The sequence below is a fragment of the Mastigoproctus giganteus genome, chromosome 8 (genome assembly GCF_048544385.1).
Source record: "Mastigoproctus giganteus isolate SK-2022 chromosome 8, ASM4854438v1, whole genome shotgun sequence".
Classification (NCBI taxonomy): domain Eukaryota; kingdom Metazoa; phylum Arthropoda; class Arachnida; order Uropygi; family Thelyphonidae; genus Mastigoproctus; species Mastigoproctus giganteus.
In genome coordinates, this window is record NC_143582.1 from 27,113,352 (window position 1) to 27,132,304 (window position 18,953).

At 35.7% G+C, this 18,953-nt stretch overlaps 1 protein-coding gene across 2 annotated transcripts in view; it reads left to right on the top strand.

Annotated features, from left to right (window-relative positions):
- LOC150081389 (Golgi-associated PDZ and coiled-coil motif-containing protein-like) overlaps positions 1 to 18,953 on the top strand; it is a 151,226-nt gene that overhangs the window by 117,670 nt on the left and 14,603 nt on the right. For both annotated transcript variants that reach the window (XM_090379255.1, XM_090379256.1), the window contains exons 6-7: positions 3,451 to 3,615; positions 15,980 to 16,065. In XM_090379255.1, the coding sequence (XP_090235381.1) occupies positions 3,451 to 3,615; positions 15,980 to 16,065 (251 nt within the window). The remainder of the gene's footprint in view (positions 1 to 3,450; positions 3,616 to 15,979; positions 16,066 to 18,953) is intronic.

The window sequence follows — 18,953 nt, forward strand, 5'->3', positions numbered from 1 at the left end:
TAAAGCCTTAAACACTTCAATCAGGTGTCTCCTCAGTTTCTAGATGCTGCTGTTTGTAGACTGAAGTCTTTCTTAACAAGAGTACATTTTTTGCACACCTGACTAATCTTGTTGCCTTTCTCTACATCTGTTACAACAGTTTCATATCCTTCCTAAAATAAAGCTTCCAGACCTGTAAGTGGTAGCGAAGTACAGTTACAAAGGTCTCAGGAATGCCAATACTGGACAGTTGAAGATTAGAAAAACATTTCCTGGTCTGACAAATCCTGGTTATTCGTGCTGTTTCAAGCTGATGGCAGAACCATATGGCAGTACAGTCTGTCCTCGTATAGCACGATAGTTGTGTTCCTAGAAACCCTCGTGCAATGCAAAATCGTGCAATATAAACAACAGGCCCTATGGGAAAAGTGGGGTTAGGTGCCGACCACCCAAGATTGAACACACATTTGGAACCAAAACATTACCAAACACAATAAATAATCGGGTAATTTTAATCGTTATAAAATACTTACGTATTTTATAACGATTAAAATACGTAATAAAAAATAATATTATAATATTTTTTATTTTTATTATAATATAATAAATAATAAAAATTTATTAATAAAATAGTAAAAAATTTATTATATTAAATAAAATAGTCGTAATAAAATACTTACGTATTTTATAATACGTAAGTATAAATTATAATACGTAAGTCGTAATAAAATGCTTACGTATTTTATTACGACTATTACGTAATAAAATATTGCTACTGCTTTTGCTTCTATCGTAAGCAAACTTGTTTTTTGTTTGATTTTCTATCCAAACAGATGACAGCCGTTGCATCTCTTCCAATTCTTTGTGTCTTAATCTAATGGATTTTAATTACACTTTGAGTTGTTCCTGCTATGAAAGTTGTTTTTATTTTCTCTGCATTCTTTCTAATTCTCGGCGTTGCCTCATTTCGGTCTGTAGCACGTGCAATATCACATGGTCTTTCATTTCGCTCAAAGCGTTTCACAATTTCATATTTTATTTTTTCTCTATTGACAGAGGCGGACTGGCCATAAGCCTTACCGGGGTAACCCCGGTGGGCTGGAGGCCGGTTTGATTTTGGCCATAAACCGTAGCATGAGGCCACTATAAATTTTCCCGGGTAAGAATTTTTGACCCAGTCCGCCTCTGTTTATCGATATTGCTTTTTTTTTTTTTTTTTTTTCTCTCTCTCTCTCTGAATCTGCAGTGTCTTCCCAGGACGCTTCCTTTTCACACCTTTTAAGTATTTTACTAATTTTTAGGGAATAAAGCACAATTACAAAACTAGGAGGCACGCTTGATACGCATAAACAAAGCTGCGCGTGTGTAGCAACTGAATAAACAACACCGTAAAGGCTGAGATACACTATTAACACCTCACATTTTACTAAAGCACATTTCTAGGGGTTACTACCATAAAACAATTTCCAGTTGCGTTTCGGCTAGTGGAATCTGTTATAAACTGGTAGTAAACTCCATCTAATTGCATTTGCGATTATATCGATAGCTGGAATTGTGTTGGTTTTTACGTTATTATGGTGAAATGTGTTTCCCCTTCACTGATATAAAAAACATAAATACATTTTCAGAATCTTCTCTTCATTCCTATCGTGTTGCGTTCGGTTGGGGTGATTCTGCGTTCGACTGCCATTTCTTGTAAACACAAAGGCGAATCGTGCATAAGCGAATTCGGTTCGTGTTATATAAGATATCGTTCCCCTATTTATAAATCGTGTATGATCGAATTCGTGTAATGTAAACACGTGTTATACGAGGACCGACTGTACAGTTACAATGGTCTCAGGAATGCCAATACTGGACAGTTGAAGATTAAAAAAACGATTCCTGGTCTGACAAATCCTGGTTATTCATGCTGTTTCAAGCTGATGGCAGAACCATATGGCAAAAACCTGTGGATCCATGGACCCATACTGCCAGGTGTCAACAATGCAAGCTGGCTCTCTCATGTTCCTGGAACCAGTTCTGCACAATTCTGATCTTGTGACATAGTGCATTATCCCCAATCACATCCTTTCATGGTTGCAGTATATATATCTGCGAATGGGGATATTGTGCAGAACTGGTTCCAGGAACATGAGAGAGAGAGTGTGAATTCAGCCCACTGTGGTGGTCTCCCTAGTCACAGATTTCAATCTGATTGAGCACCTGTGGGATGAGGTGGAACAAGCTGTTTGGAGAAGAGATTCACAACCACCCAATTTTCAACTGTGGAAAGCAGTTGAGCCAATATGGACTGGCGTCCATGTGGCACACTTTCAACATCTTATGAATTCCATGCCACAACAAATCCAGGCTGTTCTGAAGGCTAAAGAGGACCTACTTGCTATTATCCTGTACATCTACACTGGCCATTTAATGTAGATGTACAGGATTTTGGGATTCATGCCCATTCAGAAGAATCGACATCCACACCAGAAGTAAGATGTCACCCATTGGCTATTGGTTTAATCTCACTTCCTGAAATACTCTGGTTTAAGAGTAAATCTAATGCAACAAAGGGCATATAACTAATCATTTGTGTTTGTGCTTGTTTAGTGTGGTTGAAGGAAAATGCTTTTTTTAGTAAGTATGATTTGGACTTATTTTATTTCAGCATTATTGTAGTTAATTTAAAAATAGATATCTTACGTTTTATCAGGAATTGCTATAATTATTGTATTTTTAACCTGGTCATTATAGATTTTTGTTGCTTAGTAATTTTAGCATTTTACTAAATTTGTGTATGAACCTGTATCCTGATCCAAAGGTAGACTTTCTTAAATGAATGCATAAATGTCATCATATTTGTGGATTTGTTATATACAGGGCTAGGAATGTAACAATTCTCACTTTACTGCTGTCCAGTAAACTATAATTTTGTCACGTGTGAAAAGTTTTATTAGTTATATTTGTATTCAATATACTTTGTGTAATGCCTTTATGAACCTAATATTATATTCTGATTTAAAATGCTTATAAAACTATAATATAAAGTGCATCTGTGAAGAAAACGTATAATGTCTGATCCAAAATACAATACAGCCTTTTTTGCATTATTTTCTATTGGAAAATGATCTGATATATGCACTAATTGTATACTTTGATTGATATTGGTACTCTTTTGTGCTATAGCATTGTTATAACATTGTTAAAGATACACTAGCATTGGCCTTACTACTACTTATGCTCTAGCATTATTTACTACTTTCCTAGGAACAAAATTGCCCATAGACCTTGAATGCATTTTAATTGGAAGAGCATAATAATAGCAGTAGTATTGATGCTATAATGAAATAATGTTGATAAAGAAGTGATATAGTATGATGGGGACGAGGGTAAGGCGTTGGTCTCTTTGACTATTGGTTCCATACATATAATGATAATATGCTATGCAATATAATTATTTCCATTTTCTCTTGTTTATTATTATAGGGAGGAAAGGAGCATGGAGTTCCAATCCTTATATCAGAAATTCATCATGATTTACCAGCATGGCGAAGTGGTGGTCTATATGTGGGAGATGCAATTTTGGCTGTAAATGGAATAGATTTGAGAGATGTAAAGCATTCGGAAGCAGTTAAAATTCTTTCTAGTCAGGTGAGGTTATTTAAGATACTGTTTTCTTATATTTTATTTAAAATGTTTTTATCTTATATTTGGTGGAAATTTCTTCTTTCCATTTAGTGTAAAAGAGTAAGTTATCTATTTACTGAAGTGTGGGGAATATCGCGCATGCCATTAGTAATCAATATGAACTGGGTGACCACAGTTAAAGTGCCGTGTTTAACACCATCTGGAGTGCCTAATGCAGTGGTTTTCAACCTTTTATAATTAACGCATCCCTAAGTAATTTATTTTATTTTGTGGCAGCCCTACTTAATTTTCTGCCTGTTGTGTGTGCAGGTGTGTGATATTAAAAAAATATGTTATATGATAGTTATTACAATAATATAACTATAAACAAAATGACAATTCGTAATACAAATTATATATCTTTAATAATTTTATTCTTTATATAGAGGTACTAAATAAACCTCAATTATAGATCACCACAAAATTAAAAAAAGATACTGTACACCTTTTTATAATGAAATAAATATATATAATTTAATTATATATATATATATAAGTTTAAGTAACTTAAACCCAGATTACGTGGCACCCCGGTTGAAAACCACTAGCCCAATGGAAGAAATGCAACTAAATTTGATAGGTATGTTCTGTAGAGTGTGCAGAAGAGAATTATACAAAAAACAAACTTAAGACAGCAGTGTGCTGGTATATATTGCCAACTTTTAGAAATTAAACATTGAAATACTTTTTTAAGAGATCTAACTTTAGCTGAAAAACTCCAAAACATTCTAGCACTGTCTACATTGTATTCTCAGACTTTTCTTCCAAATTAATGATAACTGTTTAATGTACGTCATATGCTATAGTGGGTAACTTACTTATGTTCCCATGAAATGCAATAACTGTATTTTAAAGTTATTTTTTATTATTATTTTTTTTATTCTTCTTCCCCAGTTCTCTCCAGTTATTATTATCCACAGTATTAGTTATCATGAAATCCTTACATTCCATGAGCCTATTGAAGTTGACTGTAGCACACTGTGCCAACGTTTCATCTTTCACAAATAAATTCTCTTAAAAAAATGAAACGGCTACATATATAAAATAACCTAACTTTCTTTTAACAATAAACACAATTACAATAACATCATGGAACAGACTTCCACACCAACAACAATGATGTGCTAAACCAATAATTAAAATCTGGAGTTTAGTGTAAAAACAGCTGGTTAAGCTCCAGCTGGGATAATGCTGCATACAAAAAAAAAAAAAAAAAAAAAACTATTGAAATTAAGAAATTAAAATCAAATATTAGTATTGGCAAAATGATGTAAGAAAGCAATACTTTTAGCATTAGTAGAGGCATACGATGCAAGAAAGCAAGCTTATGCAGCATCAGCCAAAAAAAAAAAAAAACCCTCCCGTTTCATCCCTCTATTCATTCCAAATGCCTGTCCAGCTCAGCCTTAAATTTATTTAGGCTATTAGCTTCCACAACAAAAGATGGAAGCCTCTTCCACCAATCAACTACCTGCTGGCTAAAGGCAAATTTCTGCACATCTTTTCTACAACTTTCTTTTCTCAGTTTGAAACTGTGCCCCCTAAGGTTCTTAGTCTGAGCAAGACGAAGAATCCCATCAGCATTCAGCTTGCTCAACCCATTCAAGGCCTTAACACCTCAATCAGGTCACCTCGCAGGTGCCTACTCTCCAGGCGCTGCAATCAGCAGAATTTTCTTGGTAAGAGCATCAGTTTTGTTCCCCCTCACCAATCTTGTTGCCCTTCTTTGTACTCGTTCTAGCAACTCTACATCCTTCCTAAAATGAGGCCTCCAGACATGTACACAGTACTCTAGGTGTGGCCTGACCATTGCCTTGTATAATGGGATTATCACCTCCCTGTCTCTGCTAGCACAATTCCTATATATCATTGACAAGACTCCATGACCTGCCCTAGCAGCCCGTCTGCACTGCTCAGCGAACTTCATATTTGGCTGCACAATTACCCCCAGGTCTTTTTTACTTTCCACTTCCCTGAGTGTAGTACGACCCAGTTGGTATGTTTCTCTTCGGTTATTGCTACCCATATGTAGTACTTTGCATTTGTCAATGTTAAACTCCAGTTGCCACTCCTCATCCCATTTCCCCAACTTATCGAGATCCAGTTGGAGTAGCGTACTGTCATTATTGTTGTTAACAACCCTGCGAACCTTTGTATCATCTGCAAACTTGGATATTAAACCTGATATTCCTTCATCAATATCATTGATAAATATGAAAAACAACAATGGGCCAAACACTGAACCCTGGGGAACTCCACTAATAGCATTTGTCCACGAAGAGCACTGTCCATTAATTACCACTCTCTGTTGTCTCCCACTCAGCCATCCCTTTATCCATTGTAGCAGCTTCCCCTTGATGCCATACCTCTCCAATTTGTATAGCAGTCGTCCATGTGCAACAGTATCAAAAGCTTTCTTGAAATCCAAGTATATGATATCAAAATTATTTTTGGCATTCAGTTCCTTTGTGACCATGTCATAGTAACCAATCAAATTGGTCAGATGAGACCTCCCTTTGACAAACCCATGCTGTCTCTTAATTACTGCATATGTCTAGATGATCCTGCAATGCTTCTTTAACCAGTGCCTCCATTAATTTTCCTGGAACAGAAGTTAAACTCACAGGTCTCTAATTACTTGTCAGCCTTTGATCCTCCTTTATGAATTGGGGTCACAATTGCACATCTCCAGTCTGTGGGTACCTCCCCTGAGTCCAAGGAAGCTCTCATAATTATGGCTAAGGGTTTGCTTACTTCCTTTGCTGCCTCCTTTAATATAATTGGATAGTTCCCGTCCACCCCAGGTGCCTTTTTTATGTTTAACTTCAACAATTTCTCCTCCACTTTGCTCTCAGTTATTACAAAATCACTTAGCTCCCTGTTAGCGTTTGATAAACTTCTGGCACTCCCCTCATTGAATAACTCCTCATGTGTGAATGTAGATGCAAAATACTCATTCAGTTTATCAGCTACCTGAGCATGATCATCAATAGTCAACCCATCTATGTTGAGTGGTCCAATCTGATTCATCCCTTTCCTTCTAGAGTTTACATAAGTAAAGAACTCCTTGCTGTTTTTCTTTGCATCCTTTGCCAAAGATTTTTCATAATCTGCCTTTGCCTGCCTAACCTCCTTTGTGACTTTATTACAGACTAGTTTATACTTGCCATAGGCTTCTGTGTCTCCTGATACTTTATATGCATCCCATACATTCTTCTCTGCCACTAGCCTCATTAAGTCATCTGAAATCCATTTAGGCCTAAAAAGTCATTTGACATCCATTTAGGCCTATTTATATAGTATCAGCCAAAAAAAAACAAAAAACAAAGGCATGTAAACATACCTGTCGTAGCTGAACATATACAAAGTTCTGAAAACAACAAGAGGACCCATAAACTTCATTACTTTTTTTTCATAATGACACTTGATGTTACAGATAACTTCTATGTCAGGTGTGGGCAAATTCTGGCCCATGGCCATTTTCAAAATAGATATCACAAAATTATGTTTATTGTAATTTTTATTATATTTGCTGTTAATAAATTGTTTTTAAATTTTGATTGCACGACATCTAATGAGAATCATTTGAATTTGTACCATATATCACGAATTGAGTAAGCAGCAGTGTCGCCAACCGGTAAGCAAGCATAACTTCTGGCAACACTGGTAAGCAGGCACTGACTTGCATGCAGTCAGTAGGTTCCCGTACTCGGCTTTGCAGAATGTGATTGCAGTGCAAGTGTATCTTGTGCTACAATGGCAAATATCAGTAAATAATTTGGAGAGGATTTACCATTTTATTTTTATGAAGATATTTTTTGAAACTTATCGCAATGCATAACTGAAAATCCAAGATTAAGTTTTATAAAATCTTCGAAATTATAATAATTTTCGATTTAATTTTTTTATAATTGTATTTTTGCAATTTTATCTTGAATTTGTATTTTGTTTTCTTATTAATAAAATCAACTATATGTACGAGTATGTATAAATATTACAATAAATAACAAAACTGTTTATGACAATTTTTTCATTATACACCATATTAATAATCCTGAAGTAGAGATGGGCAACGAGATTGGTGAGTGGGAACAAAAATTATTCTTACCAAGAAAACTTCAGTTCCAACAAATTGTGCCAACTAAGTACTGGTGAGATCTGATAAAAATTTAAATTCAGGAAGGATGGTTGCAGGATAGAATGTGCAGAAATTTTCTTGCAGCCAGTGGGTAGTTGATTGTTGGAACACACTTCTATTATCTAATGCTGTGGAAGGGGATAGTTTGAATGAATTTAAGGAGGAACAACTTATTAATGGGGTTAGATAGGTAATGCGGGAAGTGTTTTTTTTTTTGCAGATGTATAAGCTTGCTTTCTTGCATAATTTGCCACTATCGATACTAAAAATATTTGGTTGTATGGATTAGTAGTGTGGATGTTTGGGGGGTGGGGGGTATGTTATCTGTGGCCTATGGATATGTCCCTAGGTGGTACTTTCAATATATGGGCATGCTATAGGAAAAGTTTGGCCATTCCTAGTTGTTGGTTGGTGTATCCAAGGTGTGAAGTTTTGCATGTTTTACTAGAATTTGTACTTTATTTCCCTAAAAAAAATTAATCAAAAAATACCACTTCCTTCTAGAAATCTCCTAATTCTGGAAAGGGTTGCAGGGAATTACCATGTAGTTCCACTTCTCCTTCAATATATGGGACACTGAATATTATTGCCTTGCCCTGCTTCTTCCCACTGATATCTACATGTGTAGCAGTAAGCAGTGCAATCAATCCAAATTACCATTATTAGTAATCCCTTCTGTAAATCAATGAGTCACCAATGGAGAGAGAAAAATATGTTTAGTAGCTCATGTTTCATGCAGTCATCATCATTGGCCATTTTCAATCCACTACAGAATGACGCCCTCTCCAGCAACTTTCCAGTTCCTTCTGTTTTGTGCAATGGCCATCCATTTACTACCCACAAACTCGTGAATTTCATCTGTCCATCTCTGTCGTTGTCTTCCAGGTTTTCTTCTAGCTCCTCTTGGGTACCATTCTGTTATTCTCTTAGTCCATCTGTCATCATATCTTCAAGCTATGTGTCCTGCACAAGACCATTTTAGTTCTTTAGTTTTGATAAGAATGTTCTTTACTTGTGTTTGTCACCTAAACCACGTGTTTCTCTTCTTATCTAACAGTCTGATTCCCAATATAATTCATTTCATTCTTCGCTGTGTAGTTCTCAGCCTTCTCTTCCATTCTTTTGGTGAGTGCCCAAGTTTCACTTCTATAAGTCATGGTGGGTAGTATACATTGGTTCATTATTTTACATTTCAGACAAATTGGGATATTGCTCCTCAGTATGTGACTATATTTCCTGAATGCTTTCCATCCAAAATTTATTCTTCTCTTGACTTCCAGCCATTTATCATTATTACAGCTGATGACTTGTCCCAGATAAGTATGACTCCACCTTTTCAATTACTGTTCCTTCAATCATTATATCCCTTTCTGTGGCATACTTATTCATCATTACTTTTGTTTTAGCCATATTCATCTTTAGTCCAAAATCCTTACTAACTCTGCCTAACTGATTAAGATTTTCCTCTAATTCTTTGGGATCGTGGCTTATGACCACAACGTCATCTGCAAAACATAATGGTTTAGGTACTCTCCATTCATACTGACTCCTTTCTGCAACCAGTCTAATCTTCTGAAAGCTTCCTCAAGGGCAGCAATAAACAACTTTGGAAATATTGTGTCTCCTTGTCGAACTCGTTTCTCAATTATAAATTTGCTATTGTCTTTGTCTAGTCTAATAAAGGAGGTAGTTCTCATATATTTTCTTTGACATCATAATATATGGGGTATCTATGCTTTGTCTTTCCAGTGCCCAAAACATTTCCTTATGCTGTATGGAGTCAAATGCCTTTTCATAATTCACAAATGCCAGGCATAATGGTGTGTTATATTCATTTGCTTTCTCCATTAGCTGTGATATTACGTGAAGGTGATCCATAGTTGAGAATCCTGTCCTAAAACCAACTTACTCTTTTGGTTGATTCTCATCAAGTATTCTTTCTAATCTGTTAGTAATGACCCTTGTGGACAACTTGTAGATGTGGGATAACAAGCTGATTGGTGTATAATTTCCAATTTCTGATTAATCTCCTTCTGCAGCAAAACTATGATTGCATTATTCCACTCCTTAGGTATCACACCTTTTCTAATGCATTTTGTGAAGAGTCTTGCCAGTTTTTGTGCCATGTCTCTTCCTCCCAATTTTAACAATTCTACAGTAACTTCATCTTTCCCTGGGGTTTTCTGATTCTTCATTTTCTTCAGCACATGTTTTGCCTCATCAGGAAGGATATCGGGTATGTCATATGTGTTACTAATTTGCGATCCATCTTCCCCACTGCTGGCATCATTCCCTCTCTCCTTGTATAATTCTCTATAGTAGTCTTCTGCTATTTTAATTATAGTAGTCTTCTGCTATTTTAATTATGCATTCTCTGCAATTTATAAGTACACCATTGCTATTCTTCAATTTTAGTATCATTTGTCTTTCTGTATTACTGTTCATGGCTGCTGATATAAGTCCTTTGTTTTCCCTTAATGCTTGTTCTACTTTTGTTGTGTTAAATCTTATGTCCTCACTGAGTCTCTAATGGCTTTGCATAACTCAGTATACTCAATTTTCTCCTTGTCAGTGTTTATCTTGCTCTTCATTTGTTGTCTTCAGTTCATCATGACAAGTGTTTCTTGACTAATTTTTTTTCCTTTGGATTTCTTTTTACCTATAGGTTTCTTGGACTTTATTACTTTCAGAAAGTTGTAATATTCCTCATCAATATCTTGGTCGTGAGCCATCTGCAGAAGCTCAATCTTGTTAAGTTCCAGTGCATACTGCTTTTTCTCCTCTTCTGTTATCTCAAAGACCTTTGTATTATTTACTTGTCAGTTTTTTCCTTTCTTTTCTTACATCTATATCAAGTGTGCATTTACCATTCTGTGATCACTTCCAACCTTGTTTAGGATGGTAACATCATTCACGATATATCTTCTGTTAGTGAGGATGAAGTCGATTTCATTAGTTGTTAATCCATTTGGGCTCTTCCATGTCCACTTTCTGTTTGCCCCTTTCTTGAAAAAAGTGTTCATTACTGACAATCCTCTAGATTCTGCAAATTCCACAAGTCTTTCACCTCTTTCATTTTTTTCACCAATTCCCAAATTTCCTATAGTTCCCCTTTCTGTGCTGCTTTGTCTCTTTCCAACCTTAGTATTGAAGGACCCCATAACGATAGTGTAATAGGTTTTCTGCTCATCTAGAAGACTCAATTTCGGTGTACATTTTTTCAACCTCTTCATCATCATGGCTCGATGTTGGTGCATAAATCATTATAATCTTTAGCTTGTACCTCTTAGAAATCCTGGGTAATAGTCTTGACGCCCTTGGTGATGTACATTTTGAAATCCAAAATGTTGTTTTTTTTATATCTTTATGGACCAGAAAGCCAACTCCACCTTAGCTCCTTTCACTGTTTCCATTGGTGTACAGCAGATTTCCACTTGATAAACTTATAAGTGATTCATTTCTTCTTCTTGTTTCAGCCAAACAGATAATTTTCCAATTCACATTTTCTAATTCCTTTTCCAGCTCTAATATTCTATCTTCACCGATGAGCGATCTTACATCGTAACAGGCCAAGTTCAGTTTCCGTGCATGGACATGTTTTGTAAAGGCGACTCCTTAAACGTCATTTCATCTCCGCCTCGTATTTTTTTTTTGTGAAGAACAGTATTACTACAAATGGGCCAGATGTGTGTGCGACAGAGGTTTGTGTGTATTATGTGTGTGTTCTGTTGTTTTGTTCTGGCCACTTGGATACCCAGAAGCATCAGTCACCTGGACAGATGATTCTGGGTACTCATCCACACCACGGGAAGGTGGGCCAGTCCCAAGTGCTCGTGATGTCTCAATTTGAGACTCTGATCCCCCTGATGTTACCAAAAGGTGGGCCAGATTCCTCTAGGGGCCCACTCCAGAGGGAAAAAAATAAAGGGGGGAAGGGAGAGAGAGAGAGAGAGAGAGAGAGAGAGAGAGAGAGAGAGAGAGAGAGAGAGAGAGAGAGAGAGAGAGAGAGAGAGAGAGAAGTCTCTCTCTCTCTCCTCCTCGTTTTTAATGTCAGGAATTGAAAAAAAAAAAAAAGATTCTCTGTGACCTCTTCTTTTTTAATATGCCACGAATTTAAAAAAAAAAATAAAAAAATGAAAAAGAAAGCGACAGAGAAGTTCCCGTGGCATGTAAAAGAAAGAAAAAGAGGTTCCTATGGCATATTAAAAAAAAAAAAAAAAAAAAAAAGTGGTTCCTGTGGCGTATTAAGAAGAAAAAAAGAAAAAAAAGAGAGATTCCCGTGGCGTATTAATAAAAAGAGAGAGCGAGAGAGATTCCCCTTGGCGTATTCAGAGAAAAAAAAGGGGGGGGGGGGAGAGATGATTCTGGGTATTCATCCACACCACGGGAAGGTGGGCCAGTCTCAATTCAAGACTGACCCACCTGATGTTACCAAAAGGTGGGCCAGATTCCTCTGGAGGCCCACTCCAGAGGGGAAAAAAATAAAAGGGGGAGGAGAGAGGGGGTTCCTTCCCCCTCTTTTTCAATACGCCACGAATTGAAAAAAAAGTTGAGATTTATTCATTTACAGCAAATCTATTGTTTTATAAACTGGTGAGGACGCAGCCAGACAGTTCGTCGTAAACAGCAAATTGAATGTCAAGTTTGGTTTGGGCCAGAGGCATGAATAACTGATGTCAGTCTGGAGAGTGTTGAAAGAATGCAAGACATGACTGTAATTCATGGCCAAACTATATGATTCTAGGGCCAGGCTTAGGGAAGCAGTGCCTAACCTTTCGTGGAAAGGTTAGGCACTGCTTCCCTAAGCCTGGCCCTAGAATCCATATAGTTTGGCCATGAATACAGTCATGTTGCCATTCTTCAACCTCTCCACACTGACATAGATCTGTTGTTGACAACCTAAATTGATATAATTTCATGTTCATCGAACCGTGACCAGTCAGCAAGTATGAAGTAAACATATCCATACTGAACCAGACATTCATCTTCTTGTTCATCAATGTGTAGGCCTCAGGGAAGAATTTTCTTGTAACACAGCCAATTGATGAAGTGTCCCATCTAGATTGCCAAAGGGTTATTAGTTCATTCCAAATTCTTTTACGTTCACGTTTGACATCCGAGTCTAAATTAATTGTGTTTCCAAAGAGTTCTGAGGGAATTTTACGTTTGTCTGTAGGTCAATCCTCTGTAGATCACATGTAAGTTGAGAGGCAGAAAACCTGCCAGGACCTGAAGTGCGGCTGTTGAGTTTCCGTGCATGGCATCCTGGTCATACCCAGAGATTCTTAGCATCCTCTGCTTCCACTCTGATCCTCTCGCTGCCATAAGAGGGGGAGCGAAAGCCGCTGGGGACTGAGGGCCATTTGTTTCTTTGTGTTGTCATGTGCTGGAGGGTTTGGTCTTTTCCTCTTCGCGCTGACCAGGCATCTTGAAGAAAAGCGCTCTACACGTTTCTTGCCACCTAAGTGACGTAACAGGGCTTACCATCGAGAAGGTGAGCATGAATGGATTTTAGGGAGGCAGGCCAACCGGACTTCTCCTAAATCTTCTGAGATAGAAAGATTTTGGATACATCAGTGTTTTAGACTGAGTGTCTGATAACACACAGAATGCCTGTTCCCCTCTAAGTCCTGATGAAATGGGTACAAGGTAGAAGAATTTTTCAGAAATTATTGCATCGAATTGAAGGTGTTAGTTTATCCCAATGAACATGGAAACTGGGCAGGTGAAAAATAATTTGGTACTGCTTAAATTGAGAAAATTATTCATGGATGGAAGAAACAAGAGAAAGAATTACAGAAACTAGAGAAGAGCAATCACTCTTTTTTGTAAGAATGTTGCAAAATGGCCACAACTGGAAGAAGTGGAAAACTGGATAACAGACCACAGGAGAAGAAATTTTTGTGTCTACATAAATGATTTTATTAGAAGCGGGTAGGTTGGTAGCCATGCATGCTATTACTGATTTTGCTGGAACAGCTTCTTGGTGCAGCAGATTTATGAAGAGGTTTGGCCTGAGAATGCATACCCAAACTATTATAACACAAAAGACCAACTGAATACAAAAACAGGATTTTGCAGTCCATATATTTGTGAGTAATGCAATACCAAAATCATGTTTCATTTTTGGGCAGATGGGCAATATAGACAAAGTTTATTATTATTTTTTTTTTTTTGGCTGCTTCCACATAAGCCTTAGGCTTGCTTGCACCATATGACCATTACTAATACTAAGTTCCTGTAACTACCTAGGGTCCATCAATCATACAAGATATGAACATTCTTTGGCCATAAGAAAACCTGTTACACCATTGTTTTAGTGTTTTGCACTGGTGGTACAAAGCTGCTGCTTCCTATTTTAATATTCAGAAGGAAAACAATGCCTGCAAATGAAATTCCTCAAGGAATTTTCATTCGTATTCAAAATAAAGGATGGATGAAAAGGAAATGAAATTGTAGCTAGAGAAAATATGACCAAGATGTCCTAGTGGCCTTCTGAAAAAGCCAGCTCTTTTAATGTGTGACCAGGTTAGGTCATATATAGTTGAGGCAACAAAAAGGGCAGTTGTAGAATTAAACATGCAATTAACTGTGATTCCAGGAGACCTTACTAGCCTGCGGCAAGTGGATGTCTAATTAATAAACTCTTTAAAGTGTTCATGTGAGCGGAGTGGACCAAATGGATGGTGGCACCAAATCATGATTTGATTCCAACAAGAAGTGACCAACAATTTCCCAGATGCGCAAATGACTGAAAAATTCCTGGGAGTTAGTGAAACATGAGTCCGTTAAATTGGGTCACAAGAAATATGGAATCAACAGTGCCATCCAGGGCACTGATAATGATGAAGAAAGAAAGTTCTGACTATAATATTGGTAACGAGTGTGACAGGTAGCTGTGACAATTTTTTTGGATTCTACCATGTGTAAAAGCTTCATTCTATACTAAATTTTGTTTAGTAAGTATTTGCATATGTATTGTGTATGGATTATGTTACATTTGCCACATTTCATGTATGTAATAGAATGCAGTAAAGATTATTTATTTATAAATTTTTATTTCAAATATTTGAAATACAATTTTTCCCCCCAAAATTCTCCTAAAATTTGGGTGTATCTTGTGGTCCAATGGATCTTATCATCTAGTAAATATGGAAATTTTGTTTTTCATGTAATTCCCTTCTACAGCCTCCAAAAAACATATGCCAGTTTTCATGCATTTCCTCTTTTAGATTGCACTCTAGACATCTCTAAATAGGTATACGCTGATTTATTAAACTAATGTATTTTGATATCAGTAGTTTACTAAGCCAAGGTATTACTGAATAGTGAGGGCAGTGTTATAGAAGCAGATCTTAAAGGGTGTGTTGGGCCTACTAAAGTGATTTAGAAAAAGTTCATTGAGGATATGGAATTGGAAATAGAAATGAAAAGGGACAAAGTGTGTTTGAATTTGTGGAAATGTGGAGTTGTATATTAATTCTACATTTCCACAACAAAGCATAGTGCATAGTTTTAAATTATTTTTATTAGTATTAGTTTACTGATGTGCCTGCTGGCATAAATTTTTTTTTTTTTTTTACATGTTGCTTAAAGTTAAATACCTGAATTTTTATTATTTTTTTTTAAGAGGCTATAATTTTACAAAATGTTGCACATCTCAGTTTTAATATTGATATGGTATTGAAAAATTTGGCCAGTGTGATCGAGTACAAAAGTGCACCAGTACATGCATATGAGTGGATCATGGTTGTGTGACTGCTAGGATTGTATTCATTGTTGAAATGATTAATTATAGACTCCCCTGATGTGGTGATCATGCTGGAGTATAAACAGAACATTTTTAAGTCTTGCTGAACTATTTACAACTTGCTGAAAATTGATAAAATGAATCAGTTTTTTTATTTTATTTTACTTCAAATTGCAATCCTTGTGTCAAACAGCTTTTAAGAAAAATATAATATTCAGTGTTTTACCCTTCTGCCATAAATAAATGTTAAACAAGTTGAAAAATATTAGCAAATTGTTGCTAATGAGAGTATTCTAAGATATCTTAAATTTAAACACCCCTCAAATTATGAAGAAAGAATTGTAGATTTGAAAACATATAGTATTTATGTGTAGTTTTTAATTAATTTTTTAAGTGTAATAGCCTTTTTTTTTTTTTCTTTTTTTTTTTTTTTTTCATAGCAAGGAGAAATCACCATGCAAGTAGTTTTTGTAGCTCCTGATGAAGACAGTGAAGAGGAAAGTCAAGAAAGTGACCAAGGCTTAAGGTCAGTATTTCCTGTGCATGTTTATGTTTTTTTTTTTTTATATTTAAAAGTTAACTCTTATACAAGCTGTGAAATTGCATAATTTTTCTCTGTAGTTATAGTGTTAAACTAAATTTGCACAGAAAAGCATCACACATCTTATATTGTGCAGCAAATGACTTGTCTCATTCATACTCTTCAAATAAATTGCACATGTGAAGAGAAGCATACTGTTAAGTACTTTCAGTGAGTACCATTACCCAGACAGATCATTTCAGGAATTATTTTTTTATATCATGCTATTGAGATAACTAGGCACCTCAATAAGAGCTAACAACTCAGTTCCAATAAGGCCAAAACGTGTAAATAGAGATTTTTTTTTACGAATCTAGTTTCTCCATATAACTGCAGTGTACCAGTATAGTTATATAATATAACTGCAGTGTACCAGTATAGTTATGTACAAAAATAATTCATTTGTACTTTCTATATCATACACAGCAAGTACTAATGCATTAGTATGACTAAAAAAATATCTTAATATATGGACCTATAAATGTTGGTTAGCCTGGAATTAATTTCAGTGTGTTAAACAATGAGTACATGGAAAAAGCTAACAGAATTTCAGATGGGAAATGATAAGTCAGATGTCATATGAGGAAAATGCCTATGCATACTGTTGCTCAGAAATTAATTGTTTCCAAGTTGAAACTTTAAAATTACTAGTATGGTGTAAAATTCTTTGAAAGTAGTTGATATGCCTTGAGATAGATTATTACCTCATAACATCATTCAGATCTTAAAGAATCAGTTTGGTGCTGTGTTGCCACAGGCAAATCTGTATATGTTTCCACAATGCACAGAGACCACCATGCCATGAATTTTCATAGAAGAGCCACCAACAAATCTAATAACAAAAAGAAATGTATGCTTCTTAACCAAGAGCATTACTCCCTCTCTACCAACCTGCCATTCAGGTGCACGTTAATGACAGGTCAGTGGAAAGGGAGTAATGTCTTGATTTGAATACTTATTGTATTCAAATTCTGCATCTGTTACATGAGTGGTACCGTACCATGTTTCCATTATTCATACTATGTCCACATTTGTTTGATTGATAAATTGGTATAGTGTATTTTCTAGATCCTGTCAAGTTTTTGGAAAAGAAAGCTTTTAAACCTGGCAGCAGTGGCACTACCACTTGTTACAATGACAGTTACCTGGTCTAAGAGACTTGAAATTTTCTTTTTCCGAAGAAGCTTGTTTTTTTTTTAAATTCTGCTTGGCATATAGCAATACCTACACATATTTCACTAATGGATTGCAATGTTTATGAAATGTTCTTTAATATTTTACTTTAGAAAATTAAAATTTTTTTAATTTTTTTTGTCTGTTAATTTTAGTAAAACAAAAATTAACTTTTATTAATTCAACTGACAAACAAGAACATATATTATGATCATAAAATGTAAGCATGAAATTGAAATTATTAGTTTCCACCATTTTGAAATTTATGAAATTGTTAAGTGCAAAAAAAAAACTTCATCATTATGCATGTGCATCTCTCTCAGCTTCAGTTTCTGCTTAGGGTGTGTCAAGTAGAATTCTGTGCTTATTAAATGCAACTTTATCTCTTTAATAATAATTAAAAAATTCAAAAATTCAATATAATTTCAATAGTTCCATGGTGATTTTGTGATTCTGTTCAGAGAAAACAGGGAAAAAAATTGGGTTTGACACAGGAAATATTAGCGATTCCAAAATAAGCCTTCAGAAATGCTTCCAGAAGTTGCAAAAGAATTAGAATTGGTGTATAGAGTGTCAACGAGACTGCTCTGAAGAATATCTATCTGAAAAGCCAGTTTTATCATTTTCCAAATATTAGTTTACTCCCTGTACTTTTTGACTGCACTTCGTATATTAGAAAAGTTCAGAAGAATTTATTTGTATAAATAAATTCTTCTAAAATAATTTTCAGTGATAATCATTAGAACAAGATTTTGGGACAACATTAAAATAATGGCTAACATATGGATATTCAGATTTTTATTCACAAAGCCTTCATCGGTATCATTAATAAATAATGAAAACAGTAATGTTCCCAACACTGAACCCTCGGGAACTCCACATTAACAGTAGTCCAAGAAGAGCAGTGCCCATTGATGACCACTCTTTCTTCTCCCACTTAGCCATATCCCTTTATCCATAGCAGTAGCTTGCCTCAAATTCCCCCTTTCTTCCTTTTATGTGGAACAGTGCCAAAAGCTTTTCTGAGATTTATAAGTATAAGATGTCAATTCCCCCCTCCCCCCCAATTCCTTTGTTACTGCATCATAGTATCCAATCAGATTTGTTAGTCAAAGTTGCTCCATAACAAATCCAAATCCATTGAAACAGAATTGAAGCTAACAGCTCAGTAATTCCTTCACCCTTTGATTCCACTTTGTGATTTGGGGATGCATTCGCACATCTCCAGTTCATAGGGACCCTTCCCCCTGAATCTGGTGATGCTATGATAATTATGGCCACAGATTTTCTTACATCTTTTGTTGCCTGCCTTAATAATTGGATAGATCTCATCCACCCCAAGTGCCTTATTTATGTTTAGCTTCAGCAGTTTTTTTGCCACTTTCCTTCAGTTATCACAAAATCAGTTAGCTCTCTATTAGAACCTGATATGCTTCTGGCATCACTATTCCTAAAAAATTTGTGTTGTGAACATAGATACAAAATATCTGTTCAATTTGTCAGCAACCTGAGTAGGATCATCAATAGTTAAACCATCCATATTTTGCAAACCAATGTGATTCATTCCTTTTCTTTTAGTGTTTACATAAATAAAGAAGTTGTTGTTGCTTTAATTAGGAGATACATAGAGCTTCATTCACAAATTTTTAACTAGCCATTAA